The sequence below is a fragment of the Eumetopias jubatus genome, unplaced genomic scaffold (assembly GCF_037043125.1).
Source record: "Eumetopias jubatus isolate StellerSeaLion01/CBP00866 unplaced genomic scaffold, mEumJub1_p1.0 scaffold_6, whole genome shotgun sequence".
Lineage (NCBI taxonomy): Eukaryota > Metazoa > Chordata > Mammalia > Carnivora > Otariidae > Eumetopias > Eumetopias jubatus.
In genome coordinates this window covers 27110126-27129246 of record NW_028274812.1, presented here as the reverse complement: position 1 = coordinate 27129246, position 19121 = coordinate 27110126, and the positions used below count along the sequence as shown (strand labels likewise).

Here is a 19121-nt window from a genome sequence, read left to right as displayed (position 1 = left end):
TCAACCACACCCCTGGGATAATCTGGAAAATGGCTTATACCTGCAACACTTGCAAAGTGATGACTCACATGGTCCAATCACAGAGAAGTGATCCAAAAGAAGAGAGCATGATCATGAAAATTCAAAGCAGTGTGAACTGCATTTCTCCAACTCCATGCAGGGAGATACACAGACCCTAGAAATCTATTTTTAAATCTCTTTTTTTCCTTTCTCCCATTTATTTCCTTTAGCTGCCCCCACCAGGCCTAGCCCTTTATACTTCTGGCCCTCCACCTTCTCCTTTACTCCTCCCCATTATACAATACCCCCCCCGCCAATCCCCCAAACACACTGCGAAGGCACACCCTTCCCTAGAGTATGGAAGTGGAAGAGGTTGAGGGCCCCACACCTACACAATGGGAGGCGAGGGACACCCACAAATACTTGTCCAGTAATATTACCCACTGTACTATTATTCCCCACTGCACCAAATACCATAACACTGTATTTTGCACTTATTATTCCTGTTATTTACTAGCTGTCTGACGTTGAGAGAGTTACTTCACGTTCCTATGTTTTCATTCTTCCTTTGAACAATTAAGAATAAACTAAACCCATATCAGAGGGTCGAGATAAAGTTTGTATGGGTTAGTACCTGGGAAGCCCTTAGAACAGAGCATGCTATTTAATAAGCGTGACCATCATCTCTGGGTTGTGCCTACAGGTCAACTGTTCCCTTCTGTAAGTGTAGGAGTCTGGCAGGAGGAAGGGGACCAGACCAACTGGCAAACTCTTCATGGAGCAGACCATTTCCCCTGATTTACACCCTCCCCCCTTTCTCAGTGTTACTCTTTTCTCTGCCAACTCCAAGCTCGGCACCTCTTTGCCACTTATCAAACAATACAGCTGTTAATTCCCCAACAGCCACCTTGAGTTTATTCTGGGTGGTGGCTTTACTCCACTGTTGACGATGTCACTCATTTTTCATCTTCTCAAATTTGATAAAGCCTCTGGTTAGCTAATGGACCCTTATCTTGTTATGGATTTAATCCCTCTAGTAGTTGTTTATTTTTCTACATTTTTTCCCGTATTGGTCAGAAATATGGATTTAATGGAGTCCGCTCCACCATCTTGAATCAGAAGCTCCCTGGAATACACATAAAGCTTTTCTTCTAAGCTTTAGAGTTACCTAAGCTCATGATAGAGTTCACATTCACTTATTTAGTGGTTCTTTCAACTATAGGAATCTTCCTTCATTTTCAATTAAAGAAAAAATTCCATCACAGTATTAAGATTTTGGTCATTGTCTCTAGCTGTGAAAGTCTGTTTGAAAAAGGACGCATAAAAAAATAGCGTCACTTTACCCTATTTCCTTTTTCCCAAAAATATTTAAGTAAGTTAACAAATGAGCAGATACACATACAAACACACCGAATCAAAGAATTTTGAAGGAAAAAAGGATCATTGGGGCGCCTGGGTGGCTCAGTCATTAAGTGTCTGCCTTCGGCTCAGGTCATGATCCCAGGGTCCTGGGATCGAGCCCCGCTTCGGTCTCCCTGCTCGGCTGGAAGCCTGCTTCTCCCTCCCCCACTCTCCCTGCTTGTGTTCCCTCTCTCGCTGTGTCTCTGTCAAATAAATAAATAAAATCTTAAAAAAAAAAAAGGATCATTTGCAACCATTTTATGAATGGGGTTATAAGGTGGGGGCGGTGGGGGGGAGTAAATTGCCCCAAGCCTGCACAGCCAGCAAGAGCCGAAGTTGGATGAGGTTCAAATATGGCTTTTTCGGGTATGCCTAGAAACACAAGCTGATTCAGCACTCGTGTTTATTATATGAATAGGACTATCTTTCATCAGGAGTTTGTAGCAAAAATGAAGATATTAGGACTATATTCTCCCATCGTTTTCATTTTCTTAGAAAAGGAAAGCCTATGAAACTTTATCGTCAGTCCTGCAGTATATGCTTTTGAAGCTAAAAGTAATTACAATCCATAGTTACCTTGTATGACAACTGAAAGACCTTGCCATATTACTTCTTTGTTACATTCAACAGTAGATGGCACCGAGCATATCTGACTACTTATAGTGTGAGCGTGAGATAATTGTTCGGGAACCTACAACTGCTTATTTAAAGGGTGGGGACTCTTAATATAATTACAGAGCCAAAAGCCACCCAGCTTTACTAGGGGAAATATCACACAATGTATTGTTAGTCTTCAGATGGTTTCTTAGTCAAATTCTTCATTACTCTCCAGAATGCTCGGGAATTCTCCAGCTCCGTTCATGACATAAAGGTATACCGTCCTGGTGAATACGAATCAACAAGGAACGGAGGATCTCTGTGCCTGAACAAGGCTGAAAGAAGTAGGACATTTTAGCCAAAGTAACAATGCTCAGTGTGTCTTTGTCACAAACATTTCAAATTGAAATGCTTCTGTTAATATAGACCATCGGTCCCAGGAAGCCATATTTTTTCTAAATGTGCATCATTAGAATCTAGTGTGTAACTTATCAAGGAGGGGAAGGAGAAAGTTGGACAGGGAAAAATCCGAAGATAGGAGGGCTTGCTTTAGAGAAACTTGTATCTGAGACTTGTTTTCAGGTATAATGGGAGCTCTAGTTGTTTAATGTCTAGCTACTCATTACCTTTTTGAGTTACCTGTGCTATTATTTTCGAAGACGACATTTTTGGCATGGTCAATTATCACTTTGAGTCCTCTACCTGTCACAAAATTTTAAAAAATTTTTGGTGTAATCACCCAGGTGACATTCTTCTAAATTTATGATGAGAAACATTCACCTCATATTTTGAAAAACACAGGAAAAAAAATTGACTGCCAAGAGCCAACTGGTCAAAAGAGGCACTAAGAAGAAGTATCTCCAATCTCCCACCATGCCACTCGACAACCCGTCTTCACATTTCCACACACACCAGGGGAGAATTAACCTACAAACCATGCTGGAAAACCATGATCAGATGGGAATGTGGACAAGGGGAAAAGAAGAAACCTGAGTGGAAGAAGATCCCATCTCAGGCGGGAAGATGAGAGAAGAATGAACCTTCAGCTAAACCACACAAATATTCCGTGGCATCTGGACCTATGAGAAGCCTCTTAGTCCATTTCCCTCTGGAGGCAGCACTGGATAGAGGCTGAATGGGATCTGTGTGCCGGGTAGTGGTCATTGAGGAAGCAGTCCAGGGAGCAGACTACTAGAATCCATGAAAGTCCCTTCAAACATTGTTATCGGAAATGTAAAATCAGCAAGACTCTTCAAACTAAGAAAAAGCTACTTTTCATTTTATCCGATGTTCTTACTATTTTGCCCAACTCAAAGCATCTTTTAAAAATTCCCTTCCCCAGAGTGGAAAAAGGAAAAAAAGCAAGACCAAAAACTACAAACTAGAAACAAGATTAGAACACCTGGTTTATTGGGGAAAATTCATAATGAAAACTGCAATTGTTTATTCTGCAACTTATAAAATAATAATTTGATATATAAAATGAATTGGTTTTCATTATGTAAGTACAAATGGTAAAAAAAAAAAAAATCATAGCGCGATATATCCTCTATTTGCCATTCAGAGAAATCCCACATCCCTGAATTCTCCTGTTGTATGTCTTATATCAGATATTTTATATCTCTTTTTCCAAGGAAGACCAGGTTTGTAACTACATTTAAGGTGTTGTTTACAATTGCAATCTACCAGAAGCTGTGTCTATATGATTAGAGCCCAGTCAAATCTGAGATGAACAATTCAAGCCAATTCCTCTCCTTTGGCTGTTTTAATGTCACTTTCTGAGAGGAATGGAGCTCCTAACGCTTTACTAAACCACCAATTCATGCCTATCAGTCGTGATGAATTAGACCCAGCCCATCTTTCAATCCATCTACTGTGTTCCTGACCACATAGACACAAAAGAGTACAGATTCATTAATACAGCATTTTCCCACACCCCAACCCTATAAACCACTTTAAAAGAAAAAAATTCCTCTTAACCTTTCACTACATAAGGAGGCCTTACAACTGCAGCAGGCTTTGGCTATGAAAGAATACTTTCCTACATGCCATATCAAGTAGACGTGAAGCTTCGCAAAACAAATCAGGATATTAGTGAGAAATTCTCACAAACGATACGCATTTAGGAAACTATTTCACTTCTTTAAATAGGTGAAGGCTTGGAAAATATTTTTTGCAATTCTTTTAGGATATTGGGTCACGGACAATTTTTACTAATATCTCTCTCTTCTCGTCGGCTCTTAATAGACCCAGTCCATTCCATCTGGGAAAACCAGAAACTTGATCAGGTCAGTCCAATCTTTGAAGCCTTCTCATTTTTGCCTTATACAGTGGTTAAGCTTCATATTCATATTCTTTTACAAATGTCATATAAATGGTATGAATAGATATTAGGGGATATTGGCATATTAGAGATCATTAGTTAAAGAAGTAAGTTTTGTTTACAAAACATATATAAAAGATGAATATGAAACTATAACACCATGTAAGTAATATTTTCTCCCAAATTATTTTAGCATTGACTAGTTTAATGATAGGAACACCGCCCACAAAATGGGTTCAAAGGATGCTGGAGAAGACAGTTTCTTGCTCTGGGATCCATCTTGGCAGCAGCGATCTTCTGCTCACTCCCCACCTTAGGCGGATGTGTAGAAGTACCTGGGCTTGGCATTGCCCAAAAGGTCATCTTCGTAGTTGGGAAGGCAACAGAAGAAGAAGGCACAGCCAATCAGGATAATCGTGGCCGCCCACCCAAAACCATAGGCCCAGTTATAGATGTAAGTGACACCGGGGTTGGCATGAAGGTTGAAGGTCTGCGTGTACTTCACAGGGTAAATTACCAGGGAGATGATCTGGAATACAGCTAAAGGGAAGAAAAACATCCCAAAGTGAATATGGACACATGAATGAATGCACAGGGACAACAGATTAACTCCGTCTTCCACAGCTGGTTTTTGCCATTAAATCAGTGTTAAATCTACTTCCGGCTAATGAAAGAGACTGGCGGGGGATCTATTCATCATGAGCCAAAACAAGTTATTGACTCTTGTATGTCAGAGAGACCTGGCACTGAGCAGAATGCTGAATATATGAAACACGGACAGAAAGCAATTAGAGAATCCCTCTTTAGGACATGTGTGAGCATTGTATTTACTTAAGGTCAGAGTGCAAAACGGTGGTGTACAGCCGAAAACAGGGTGGTACAAAAGAGTATCTTTTCTTCTTGGTATTTCCTGTGCCAAACACAGTTAATATTTTCAGGGCTAGCAAAAATAATATATACACCTACACGTGTGTACACGCACACATGTACATATATTTGACAATATTGATATTTAACAGCACACCACCGGAATATTCATTTAATAAATGAGTAACTAAATGACACAACAAGCCAGTGATGTGAATGATCAACGTAGAGAAACACCAGAAAAGCCTGAAGAGGAGGTGGGAATCTGAGGAATAAATGGAAATGGAGAGATGGAGGTCAGAGGGAACAGCATTCCAGGCTGGGGGAACAGAAACAGGAGGGGAATAGTCCTCCTGCCACAGGGAAGTGTAAGGAGGAGATAAGCAAGAAAACACAGGTCGAGAAGACTTCTAAACTCTTTGGTATAAGAGTCACCTTCTTACAATTACTATTAATCATGTTAACATTTTAAGCAACTTAAAAAAATAAGAACTTGATTTAATCGAATTTTGTATTCTTTTTCAATGAACATGCATAACTCCGTGAAGCTATAATGACATACACATGCTATGTTGTGTTCTGCATTCTTTTCACATAATATTTCCCATGTCTGTTGTCACGTCATAGGGTGGGAACACATTTTCACTCTGTAACATTAAGACTCTAGTCTACACCAAGCGGTACCTGCCGGCTGTGCTCCTAGATCCCTAGTTCTTGCATTCCATTAATAAATGTACACTCTGACCACACCCGCCTGCATCACTAAATCCCCCATCCCGCAGAATCAGCTCTATGATGCAAAAAGGCAGTTCCGGAGCTGGCCCCTCCTAGGGTTTCCTGTCGCACTGCAGAAAACCTTTCTATGACCCGCCACATCATAAGACTGTAACACTCCTTCCGTAAGTAAAATGGCTCAGGGGCATTCCAGCCCCCTCAGCAAGGGGGCTCACAGGAGGCCAGCACTGGGGCTACTATGGAAACAGTGCACTGAGTCAGCCCTGTCTCAGCCCTGGTCCCTCAAAGTTGGGGTGTCACTGGACGTGGGGGGTCACCTCTAAGAGAGAGCAGCATGCAGCATGGATGGGAGGCACGAGGTACCATCTGAGACACAGGAGGAAAGGGACCTAGACCTCAAAGCACATGTCTCTGTTACCTCTGCCTGTGGTGACACGTTTTCGGACAATAGATCCGGAAGTGTAATTATCAAGGATTGTGGGTTGGACAGGGCTATCGTGAGGTCTACTGAAGGGTACAAATGAAGAGCCGCTGACTTAGTCTTACCAGCCAGGGCCAGGAGGCCTCCAATCACTCTCAGAAAGACGAGCATCTGGGGTCCGCAGAGGGCAAAGAAGGACAAGATGAAACAGATCACCAGGATGATAAAGCCACAGAAGAGCATGGCGGCCGCTGCCCTTCCCCACGCTGCAAGAGAAAAGAAAGTAAGAAGACACACGGGCCAAATTTTAAAATCACCTATCAAAGTATCAATAGGAGTTTTTTTTTTTTTAATTGTCTACTACTTTATTTGGGTGGAAGGACAGTCTTTTTGACAGAACCTCAGCACCTCCATATGTCAAGGGAGGAATAGGCAATTCACAGGGAGGGCACGGATATATTCCTTGTAGTAATGCCCTCTCCCCTCAGACTTGGGGCAAAGGTTTCTATCTCTGACATGAAAGTTAAAATCCATTCAACTGTTCCTCATATAATAAAGAAGCCATACAAACAGGTACATTTAAAAGGTTCTCTCCCTCTGTCCCTCCCCCTGCTCATGCTCCCTCTCGCTCTCTTGCTCTCGCACGCACTCTCTCAAATAAATAAATAAAATCTTTTAAAAAATAAATAAAATAAAATAGAAGGTTCACTCAAGTTCAACATAAAACAACCATAACAAACAACACTTTTGCTATTGAACAATTAAGTTATAATCCCTTTAGGAAATGGTTCAAATACCTTTAAAAAGATCTTTGGTTCGTATTAATGTTTGGTGCTGTGCCAAAATAATCTTGGAAAACGTACTTATGACTAGGCAGAGAGGTGCACTAAAACAATTTAAAGAAGCTGTGACTTTTATAACAAGCTTAGGTACAAACATATGCCATTGTTTGTCTAAATTTTCACTTCTGAAGTATTCAGAATTGATAGCACAAGACTTCTTAATAATGGGTATGGGCCTTAAAAGCAATCAGGATGAAGTGAAAACTGAGTTCTGGGTTTGAAAGTCCGCATGGGCTACTCCAGCCCTGTGTTGTTCTACCTTGAGCCTGTGGACATAGGGAGAGCCAAGATACCCAGGCTAACAATTCTAGTCAGTAATTCCCGGTGTGCAACCGGCACTGATTTCAAAAATCTCTTCCAAGATAACCTGCTTTCTAGAGGGCATAACTAACACTGATGATGGAATTACTCTTGCCAGGCACTGCGCTAAGAACTTGACATGCATCCGTTCACTAAATCTTCACACTAACTTTTAATGTTCTCTTTTTTTTTTTTTTTCTTTTAAGAGAGGGAGGTGGGGGAGGAGCAGATGGAGGAGGGGAGAGAGAATCTTAAGCAGGTTCCACGCCCACTGCCGAGCCTGAAGCAGGGCTCCATCTCACGACCCTGAGATCACGACCTGAGCCTAAATCAAGGGTCGGATGCTTAACCAACTGAGTCACCCAGACGCCCCACAATACATTTTAAAGGTTCATACTATCATCATTTCTTTAGTGGGGCACCCGGCTGGCTCAGTAGGTAGAGCATGGGACTTCTGATCTCAGGGTTGTAAGTTCAAGCCCCATGTTGGGTGTAGAGATAACTTAAAAATAAGAAAAAACTTTATCATCATTTCTTTAGAAATGAGGATATACTAAGGCTTTGAAAGTTCAGATGACCTGCCCATAGCCACACAGTTGGTAGGTGGTTCAGGCAGAGTTTGATTTCCAGCCTGGTTAAACCCAAAACAGGATTCTTTCCAGATACATAATTTACATAAAATTCACTCTTTCAAAGTGTACAATTCAGGGGTCTCTACTATATCCACAGGGTGGTGCAACCATCACCTCTTACAATTCCAAAATTTTCATCACCCCCAGAAGAAGCCCCACATCCATTAGCTGTCACTTGCCATTCTCCCTTTCCTCCAGCTTCCGGCAACCATTAATCTAGTTTCTGTCTCTACCAATTTGCTTATTCTGGACATTTCCAATAAATGGGATCCATACTGCGTGGCCTTTCGTGACTGTCTCCTCTCACCTAGCATAATGGCTTCAAGGCTCACCCATATTTGCAGGTACCAGTACTCCATCTCTTTTTATAACCAAAAAATATTCTGTTGTACAGATCTTCCACATTTATTTTATCCATTCATTCATTCATTGATGGACGAACATGCGCTCTTGACCTATTCCTCTGTATTGCACTCGAAAAAAGTAAAAAGCAAACTGCTCTGGTTTTACTCCTTCTCCAACACAGCTTGGCTGACACCTGCACCCTCCCTTCGGGATAGGTCATTTGGCTGGTCCAAGTAAAAGATATCAGAGAGCAGAGGTGGCCTGGGCTCTGAAGCCAGCCGGATCTCATTTCTACCCTGCCTCTGCCACTAAGTAGCCACTGTTGTCTGCACAGCTGTTAACCGGGGCAAAAAATGCCTTCTTTCAAGACAAGTGTGAGCATGACAGCCCTTGTGTGAAAAGTCAGGGAGCTAGAAATTCTCCAGCCTTCACCGTTCAAGAAGTTACTTGTGTATGCCTATGAACTTTTCTCTGGGATCTCGAGTTTTTCCGTTTTCTTCCTATATTTGCAAAGTTCTGCGCTATCACATCCTTGTTCCTCAGTTACCCCACCACATGTTTACATCTTCATCTGTTATAGACAAACCTGAACTAAGTTCCCCTGTTGCTTTCTCCAATCCCCAAGCTCCTCCCAGATCTTCCTCTAGGTTTATGAATGACTGGGGCATGATAGGTTATTAAGGAGAAGACACATTTTTTAATATGCCTCAGAAATACCATGTTTCCCCACAAATGATGCCTTAGTATCCCTGCAGGACAAGGCTGAGAGTGCATGAATGGGCCTGATTTGATATTTATAATTTTCATTACTTCCCTCCAGATCTTTTTGTGCTTTCTGGAGATCAATAAGAGACCTTAGGGCCAAGATAAAATAGAAATGTTTTATTTTAAAATAGAAATGAATAAAGCCAGAATGTGAAACATTCTCACTTTTGCCTTGTCCTTCAAGTAAGGGAACTTGCAAGAGAAGCGGGACCATGCTTTGGAAAGAACGTTAATCAGATCATCTCAAAGCCGAGCCCAAAGACCATGGTGTCAAAATCATCAGTGGTGCTTATCAAAAATATAGATTCCTGTGGTTCCCTCCCAACCCACTGAATCAGAACTCAAGAGGTAGTACCCAGGAATCTGCACCTTACTGACACTTCTTACATCCATGCTAAAGTTTGAGAACTAAGAGAGACGGTTAATCTCCTTATAAAAACAGATGCAGCACTGCCAAAAACAAGAGCATATAATTTTCTGGATGTGACCCACTGTCAATTACAGTCACATTTCTATAGATGTTTCTGGTTACTGCCAATGATTATATTCAATTAAATCCAATTATTAATTCAAAGAAGCAGATACTGATTTTTCCTTTTGAGTTCATAGGTTCAAAACTGCATGCAAAGGAAAGCAAACGTAGGGGAAAACTGCATGGCCGAATGTGAATTTTCGATAATAAAATCTCCTAACAAAGAATATATTTTGATAACCAAATTGACAGTCACAGATTAAGGTTTTATAAGTAGAGCTAAATAAGTCATGTATGATGTAGCTATGGAGAGTAACATTATTCTTATTTATTTGAGGAAGATGAATACAGATTATTGCTATTACTACTTCCTCTAACATGATAGCTGAGGTGTAATTTACACTGAGTTTCAAGTATTTGAAAGGAATTAAGAAAACGGCAAGCCAGTTCACCTAACCTGAAGCCAACCAGTGAGCACAAATATAAACACAGCCCATTTTAAGCACTTGGCCTATGCTATGTGAAATAATTCAGTCACGGTTTGTTTACTTAAAATGCTGAGTCTAAAGAAAATCAAAATGGCAAATTAAGTGGCATCTTGTCCAGAGAAAGGCTTCTCTGGAAGTAGAACACGTGTAACCTGCTCCTACAGCATGGAAACGCCCACACTGAATCACTTAACTACTACTGAAGACCCAAACCTTGGCACGGCTTTGAAGATCTGGCTGATGAATAATGAGTAAGCCAAACTGCCTTCTCATATCAATGACTATGTTGCTATAAAATGATGAGATGGACCCTCCCGGGTCTTAGCAGGGTCAGCCCAGCCCTATATTCTGTCCGAGAAGGGGACCGAAAGCCATGTAGACTTATAAGATGGCAAATCTCCATGACATACATTTTGAAAAGTTAAGGTAAATCTGTACCCCAAGTACCTGTGGTCTAGAATGAGCCTAACACCTACAAATTTACCCAACCCTTTGGGGAACTATTCATATTTTTATACGATACCATGGTCTAAATTATACCATATCTACCAACCCCAATAGAAAAACACCAATTTTTTAAAAACTTATCCTACTACTTCTTCCATGATTGAACAGATAGATGGTCCTTGGCTCTTCACAGGCAATATGTACATCTTTATTGTGAAGACAAGTCTGTCCTCCTTTATTATTTTATACGCAAAATTGTATTGCCTTTTCTAACTGTGGTTTGTGATAGGGAGCAGGGAGGATTCTCGCTGTCAGTTAGCACTCTCTGAACCGAGAACACAAATCATGCAGTACTCCAGGTAAACAGACGCCGTGTTTCTGAGCGGGAATGGTTTCTGTTCGTTCTGTCTCCTTAAGGGAAGATGAATTTGGTGTTATATATGATCTACTATGCCCTAAATTTATTTTCTAAGTGCCATTTGGAGAAGTTCCTATTATCAAAGAAAACAGCAGCCTTATAAATCCACTTGTAAACAAGATTCATTGAAGATCCATTTGGATGAAGAACAGCTTACCTAATTTCGCCATCACCTGCAAAGATGCAACATTAAATCAACACAAATGGTCACTAATGAAATTCTGAGTTTTTCCTAGGAAATGCTTTTAAGTTATTTTGTATGAGAAAAATGCTGTATCTTTTTTCCAGTGACGACATGTGAAAATAGAATGTTACAAGGCAAATACAGCTAGGAAAAGACCAGTGAGGTCAACTGATAAGAAAGGAGCAAAATAGATGATAGATGATTGATAGATAGATAGATAATAGATAGATAGATAGATGATAGCAGAAATAAATAAATACCTTGAATGCCAAGCGAGAAACCATAAAGCAAACTGAAGCTTGTGGAAAAAAGAAAACATCTTTCTAAGACGAGAGCACTACTCATATTTTTAGTATTGTGGGTAATGTTTTGCAGACTGTCACTAACTATTCCTCTAAAGTTAGTTTTTCTTTCACTGGATATGCTGCATTCTTCAGTAGTTTTACATGTGGGCCCCAAATACCGACCAAAACAGGCTGGCCTAGCCCCTTACTCAGTGCCCTGCAGACACCAACCTGCCACCCAATTCAAGTAGGGTCCCTTTCCAGAACAACAGATTCATCTATTAATAGTACGAAGGCCTTAGCTAGTAAATCTGAGATTTTGTCAGATCTCATACTGTTTGTGTAGTGTTCTTTATGTCAGACAGAATCTTTATGTCATAGAACTGAAAACTGGATAAAATCATGGCTGAAAAAATTAAAAAGATCGTATCTACAAATAAAGATACACATGGGTGGAATACATATTCAAAAAGACTGGGGCATGTCCAATGAGGAGGTGATCCGCAGGAACACAGGCCAATGCCTCTGAAACCAGAAAGCGCTTACAAATCACCTGGCGATCTTGCGAAAATGCAGATTCTGCTTCAGCAGGTGGGGCCTGAGACACCGAGTGTCCAATAACCTTCCAGACAAGGCGGATGCTGCTGGTCTGGACATGTTGAGTAGCAAAAATCTAGAGGACAACTTGTCACAGGCCTCCAAAAAACTCTACGTCGGAAGAAGTGATTTTGCAGAAGCGTTAGAAGGCAGTAAAGCAAGGTCAGGATCACATGGGATGGCATCCAATCGGTGTGAGATTCTTTACATAGTCTACATTTTCTCCTGAAACTGAGCCTGATGGTAACTACTTACCGCTGGGTTTTTATAGAACCCTGACACATTACCTCTTTACAGTCTTGTTTTAAAGTCTCAGTGGGGAAAAACCATTCCACCCAGGAAGATGTGGACATGGGGATTTGTACCCTGAATTTAGATAACTAGCAGGGAATCGGGGAGCTATCCTCACAGACTTGAAAATCTGTCAGATGAAAAAGGCAGGGAAATTGAATTTACATGGAAGCATACTTGCTCTCCATCAGTATAAGACAAGTACTTTTAGACAAATAGCAGCATCCAGGGAACCGAATTAAGATGCAGAACAAAGGGAAGAGGCTTAGCTCGTCACGGGGGTGTTGATGAGCACAGGCTTTGGTGAAAGCCCTTCTATTATAGCCTCCCTATTATGGGAGTCTGTGTCCACTAGCAGGGAGAAAACAAGTTAGGTCACTTAAAAGGGAGTGAGGTTCCCAGGCAGTTCCTGCTAAGCCCAGCAAGGGGGCCAATCACTGGTTCCTGAAACACGTCTGGATTTTATAAATCAATACACACATATATATATTTTTAGCTATGACCAATTGAGTGGCCAACTTTTTATTTTGCTAGGTAAAACCATGAACACCCACCCACAAAGAATAATCTATACATGTTTCCATAAAACAATGACATTGCAATACCTCTCCCCGCCTCCCCTCGGAAGAGCCTCAAGAGCCTAATCTCAACATGAAGTCCTTTGAGTTGAATTTAGCCTGATGTAAACCTATTCACTTGGTACTTATCTTTCTCATTTTCTGTACAGTTAAGAACCATAGGGCTAAATGATCTAAAAATATTTCATATAATACTCTGATTCCTGGACTTACCCGAGACTGATTTCATGTAAAAACAAAACAAAACAAAAAAACAAAAAACAAAAACAAAAACAACACATTCAATGCATTGTGCGGTATTCAGAGGCATCTGGTAAAAAGGAAGCTCTGTATTTCTGAGTTCAGAGCTGAGGCAGGCACTCTGATTTGGCTGCACTGGGTCCCCACTGCCATTCCTGGCGCATAAACTCATCACAATTAGTTTCCACCCTGACAAGTAGGCACCTGCTTGGGATTTGAAATCTCCATCATTGATATTTAAAATATCCTTCTGATGTATTTTTTTCCTAAAACTGGGGAAGAAAGGGTGCCGGCAGAACAAAAACAGTATGCGTGAACATGCACGCAAATGCAATTTTGCATTTTATTTATAGGTGAAATTTGACCGATCATTTCAATGTTCTCTTCCTGTTTGGACAAATATAAATGTGAGATTCTCTCCATGCTCTACATGCTCATGATTTTGTTTAAAAATCAAATGAGTATTTGTGAAGCTGGGTATTTCTTTAGTTGTTAATATCATGTAAAAGCAAATATTCAGTGTATAATTTAGTTCATTTATAAGGAAAAATGAGGTGATGCAGCAGTCTGAAATTCTTTAAAAAACCATCGATAACCATGGGGAATATAATATTCTGCATTTTACATAGTTCTAATGGGTAGTATAATCTGCACTTTACATAGTTTTAAGGAACTATTTCCCTTTATAAAAACGTCTCTCTTATTAGCGTTATTGCCAAGACTTGCCAGGAATAATCTGTGTTTTTAATATCAAAATGAACATACTAATGTTATGAGTATTAATTAATAGAAAGAGATGGTCAAGCACTTTGTAATAAGAAGGTATACTTTCTTAATAGTTACAATGTAAATCACAACGTTTACACTCTAGAACATAGAAAGAAGTTTTTAAAGAGGGATATACACTCTCAATCCCCTATGTTAAGATATCATTTTAATTAGAGTCATCCACCTTACCCCTTGTTGGGTTTGTACATATGTGGGAGTGTGTGTAAACTGCTTACCCTTTAGAGAGACCTCCTGTAAACATATTGTTTTCCACAAAGCCTTACTGAGCTTATCTGAAAATCTCCAGAGCTAGAGATGCCTAGAAAATCACCCTACAGTGTAGGAATCCACAATTTCAATATTTGTGAAGCAAAACTAGCCAACAGTCCATGGCACAAAATGAAGTGAAAGTATAATAAACACTCCAACTTATCTCTGACCACAGAAGCCTGAGATGGACCTCTCTTCGGGGAGCTCACATCTATATTCTTCTTCCCATGGACACCTAATGACAGTGGATCCTGGATTCATGATTTGATTCTAGGTCTTGCGCAAAAGCTGCGTCTAACACATTATTGGCACTTACTTATCTTTGCAAAGGTCATAGGAATAACTTAACTGAGATGATAAAGCCCACTTACGAAAGTCAGTCTTGCTGCATCATAAAGGTAGTAACAGATTTTTTTTTTACTTGGAAAACTGAACTTTACCAAAGACCAATTTCTACATCAACTTGAAACATAGTTTATACACCGGATCAGTGGTGTCTTTACAATTAAAAGAGTTTATGCTTTAGACTTCTAATTAAAAAATTAAACCAACAAAACCTGCTTATTCCCTTCCAGATACAAAGCACTATAGCATTGTGAGGCTGGAGGCACCACACCCTCCTACGAAGGTGAGCTCACCTTGCAAGTCAAGAAAAATAAAAACTGCATTGTGTGAGTTTCCCAAGAGGGCTGTAGTCACAGCCAGAGCCTTGCAGGCCAGCTCATGTCCCAGGGATAGTGCTGCTGCTGGAGGTTCTACCAGCACCTCTCCTCCCGTGCTGCACTAACCTGACTGCACATGAGGGGGACTGCAGACTGCTCTTTGGGTCTGTACTAGCCTTTGTTCTGAGTACGATAATCAAGTCTGTTTAAAGACACACCTGTTTAAGCAGTCCTATTAAGTTCCCCTACAATAAACTGAGCTCCAATGCATTTTAACTAAAAGATACAGATACATTACTTCAAAGAAATTAATTCCCTTTTAAGACCTAAAAGATCTGAGATAGAAATGCTGGCAGGCGCTCTGTTTTAAGAGAGGAAAAACACAGACTTTAAGGAAAGCAGGAATTCCATGCAGTCTTTACAATTTATTAGCTGCTAATGAGGACCATGCCTCCCTTTGCGGGGAAAGCTCATGGTGGGAATTTCCAAACAGTTCCACAGTAGATAAGATACAGCACCAAGCTCTGGATAGGGGCCCCCAGAACCACAAATAAACAGTGTGCTTGGAAGACATGGGCCACTTCGGAGTGAAAAATCAAGTCAATGGTCCAGGCAGGGAATGAAAAAAAAGGCAGGGTAGCCTTCTTTCTGAGTTTAAAACTATTGAACTCAGTTGCTAAAGCGTCATTCAGGAGCATTTAGCTTTAAGTTTCGGATTATGCTCATACTTAACCCCTCCTCTCCCGCACCCCAGGCACACACTGCTAATCACAATAGATCCCCGCTATTCTTCAGGACTACCCTAAGCAGGGGTGGCCCCCGACAGGACTGGGCTCCTCTCCAGTCCCGCGTATTAAGTAAAACACCCGGGCTGCCTCCATGCTGGAAAAATAAAATATTCCATCAGCAATATATTAAATTTGTCAACTCTGCTTCATTTTGCTGGGGTAGAAGATGAGTTTGCTGCGTAGATTTCAAATCAGATTAGAATAAGTAAGTTTTCTAAACAACAATGCCGGATTTAAGTCAAAAAGACAGCCCCTAAAACAAAAGCTAACAAAACTAGCCCGCTGCTTAAAAAATACTGCAGTCCCTATTGAAATCATAACTGCTAAAACTTTGATGGAAAGGGTTTTTTTAATGGAAGAAGAGTTGCTTTCACTTAGTTCCAGTTAAACGAATACACCGACCTTGGGGAAGGCACATATTTGAATATTTATATTTTAATCTTACCAAGAATCACAGGAGGAGGGGCAATGGTAAGAGATTTCAGTAGGTCTCCAATGAACACTTTGTTCATTATATTTCCTCATCTAAACCTTTTCAGTGGCTGAAAATCACCTTTTGCATGTAACTGACAAACCCTACACGAAACATAGTTTAAACTAGGTCCGTTTTCGACCAGTGTTGGGCCTGGTTCTGGCCACTCCAAAGCAGCTACTGCTTTCTTTTGTTCAGGTCGGATGCTTAACAGACTCCCCCCTACCCCCATCACTCACTACCTCTGCCCCAGTTCAGTCCCTTCACGTAGGGCGGTTTCCGAAGGCCGTGCACGCCCAGCCGTAGCCCAGAGGGCTTCCCGGAGGCGGCGGCACTCACCGTAGTCCATGAGGCTCTGGCAGCCATCCTCGTAGGACCCGCTGCCGCCGCCCTCATGGAAGCATCGCCACCACAGAGAGGACGTCTGGATGTGGTCACTCGACTGCAGCCAGCCGCGGCCGGCCAGCGCGATAATGTCGAAGGCGATGGCGCTGAGCAGCAGCAGGGGCAGGATCCACCTGCAGCGCTCGCAGGCCAGGCCGCAGCGCAGCATCTCGACGGTGGCGGCGCGGAGGAGAGGAGCGCGCGGGGCTCGGACGCCGCGGAGAGTGGCCCGCGAGCGCGGGCAGCGCGACAAAAGGGAAGAGGCCGCGGGGAGGCGGCTCCCGGGAGGACGCGGCTCCAGGCGCCCGGCCCCACCTAGATTCCGGTGACTCACGGCGCGCCGCCCCGACCTGCCCGGCCAGCCCCGGGGAGCGCGCGGGGAGAGGCGGGGCCGGGCTCGGGTTACACGGGGCGTGGGCGAGCCTAACCCGCCCGCCCCGGGCCTGGAGCCGAGTGGGGGCCGGCGCCCGGCCTGGGAAGGGGGCCCGGCGGCCCGGCTGCAGCCACGCGCGCCTCCTCGCCTCGCCACTGCCTCCTTTCCCGCTTCCTGGAGCCTCTCACGCTGCATATGGTTCTCAGTGCCTCACCGGGTGCAGGTTTTAATCTGCGCAGACCTGCTAAATATTTAATCCCTGCTGTCCGATAATGGTTTGACTTTCAACAATCCCATATTTGAGTTTCAAGCAGTTTGGGATGAGTGTTCACGTTGTACCTGTGGGTCAATGCTGCGCTGCGTTTGAACGTGTGTGCGCAACCCAGGAGCCCGTCCCTGACCCTCCTAGGCAGAGGTGGCCACTTCTTCCTGGGCTCCACCTTTGTACCTTGTACCGTGGCACACTTCATACTCTTCTCTGCTTCAGTACCCGCCTATCCTGCTGGGTCTGGAGCTCTTCGACGGCAGAGACCGTATTTTGTTTATCTGTGTATCCCTGGTGTCTAGCACTGTGTCTGGGTCTTGGGGGAGAGCTCAATACACATTTAATGCATGAACACACTGAATTTAGCAGATGCTCACTTCGGTCTTGGGAGAGCTTCATCTGGCTTCCCGGATACCTTCAGGTCCCGTGTGCGGCAGTCCACCCCCTGTCACAAATCTGTCCCAATTTAAGCCCACGTAATCTACTCTTTTCATTTACTGTTTTGAGGTTTCTCCAAATAAAAACCGTATGTCAACATGCAACCAGCACCTAAAATCCCACCTCCAGTGTCCTGGCCCTGCTTCTGTCACCACCATGACTCAAGTGGGGGGAGGGGTGGCAGCTGGGAGTGGCACCGAGGAGAAACAAATTCCCAGCATCAGGCTCCAGGATGGCCTTGGGCAAATCATGAAAAACATTCAATAAGGGACACATCTTTTTTTTTTTTAATGGGGGGGGTCACATCTTACCTTGTACCTTCACAGATCTCCTTTGAATCCCTTGCTTTTCCCACCAATTTAATATAAAAGAAGGGGGGAATATTTAGCAATGTTTAAAATTTAGTTCTCTGTAATTCCGTTTGGTACTCTCAATAGAAAAAGAATACTATTTTGTCTTATGCAGTTCTCTGGCAATTTTGGGGAACTAATACAATAAAAGTGCTGAGAAAGTTAATGTTTGAAGCCACATGAAAAAATATCTCCAGCCTTAATTTTGCATAAACCACGTTCACATATTTTCCTTAGAGGCAAATATTTTCACTTTGAAAGAATAGATTGGGTGGGGGGCGGCTTCTGCCAAGAGTTAACTGCATACAGTGTAGATTGTGTAAAGAAAATATGCTCTCAGGGTTTTCAATAGTAACGTAAATACTTGTTTAATTAGCTGTGTGTGTAGTATATTTGTGAGAGAAAAAAATCACATTCTTACAAATAAATAGAGTACTGATCAGGAGCAAAGTGGTTTCAGACAAAAATCAGTTTCATGGGTCTTAATATCTCTAAAGGATTTTGGACTAGATATACCTTCTTTTTCTTGTTCCAATAGATTTAAGGAAGAGAGCTCATTCATGTTGAGGTGAAAGCAAGGAAAGTAGCTCTTCAGAATTTCTGGAAGAGACTAAACCCACCCTGGTTGGGTTCCAATGAGAATGTGCCTAATATATATCTCACAGACTGTAGAACCAGATAGCTCGGGTTCAGATCCTTTCTCATACCAGCTGTGTAACATTGGGATGCTTAGCTTCTTTGTGCCTCAGTTTCCTTATGTCTAAAATGGGTAATGCTCACCCCTTAGTGTTGTAATGAGTATTAAAAGAGCTAATATGTGTAAAGCATGCAGAATAGCACTGGCACATAGTAAACCACAATAAAAGGGTGATGGTGACGATTTTCACACGAGTTTCCCGCTTTACTAAGATTAGAAAGGGGGATTTGCATGTTCATACGGAACAGATTCTTTCAAGAATACCAACTGTAGATCATTAAGTTTTCTCAGACAACGCAATCATTCCACCTTGCCTTATTAGTGAAATGATGGATTAGAGTGGCGAGTAGGCAACTCAGTAGTTCCTCCTGCTGGATAATCTAGGGATCACAGAGTGCCTGATGATGTAAAGTGTATCAGAAAAAGG

The 19121-nt window shown here is 42.1% G+C and overlaps 1 protein-coding gene across 1 annotated transcript; it reads right to left on the bottom strand.

Annotated features, from left to right (window-relative positions):
- Nucleotides 1-4524: 4524 nt before the first annotated feature.
- Nucleotides 4525-16740, bottom strand: PERP (p53 apoptosis effector related to PMP22). The gene is made up of 3 exons (XM_028121442.2): nt 16527-16740; nt 6470-6610; nt 4525-4861 (listed from the first exon to the last, which is right to left on the bottom strand). The coding sequence occupies exons 1-3, from the start codon at nt 16738-16740 to the stop codon at nt 4635-4637; spliced, it is 582 nt and encodes a 193-aa protein (XP_027977243.1). The 3' UTR covers nt 4525-4634.
- Nucleotides 16741-19121: the final 2381 nt, after the last annotated feature.

Excerpts from the sequence above, each read along its gene's own strand:
- PERP (XM_028121442.2), bottom strand. The coding sequence starts at position 16,740 with ATGCTGCGCTGCGGCCTGGCCTGCGAGCGCTGCAGGTGGATCCTGCCC. Across the intron at positions 6,611-16,526 it reads CCAGAGCCTCATGGACTACG|CGTGGGGAAGGGCAGCGGCC; the intron begins GTGAGTGCCGCC and ends TTTCTCTTGCAG. Across the intron at positions 4,862-6,469 it reads AGGCCTCCTGGCCCTGGCTG|CTGTATTCCAGATCATCTCC; the intron begins GTAAGACTAAGT and ends TCTTCCCTTTAG.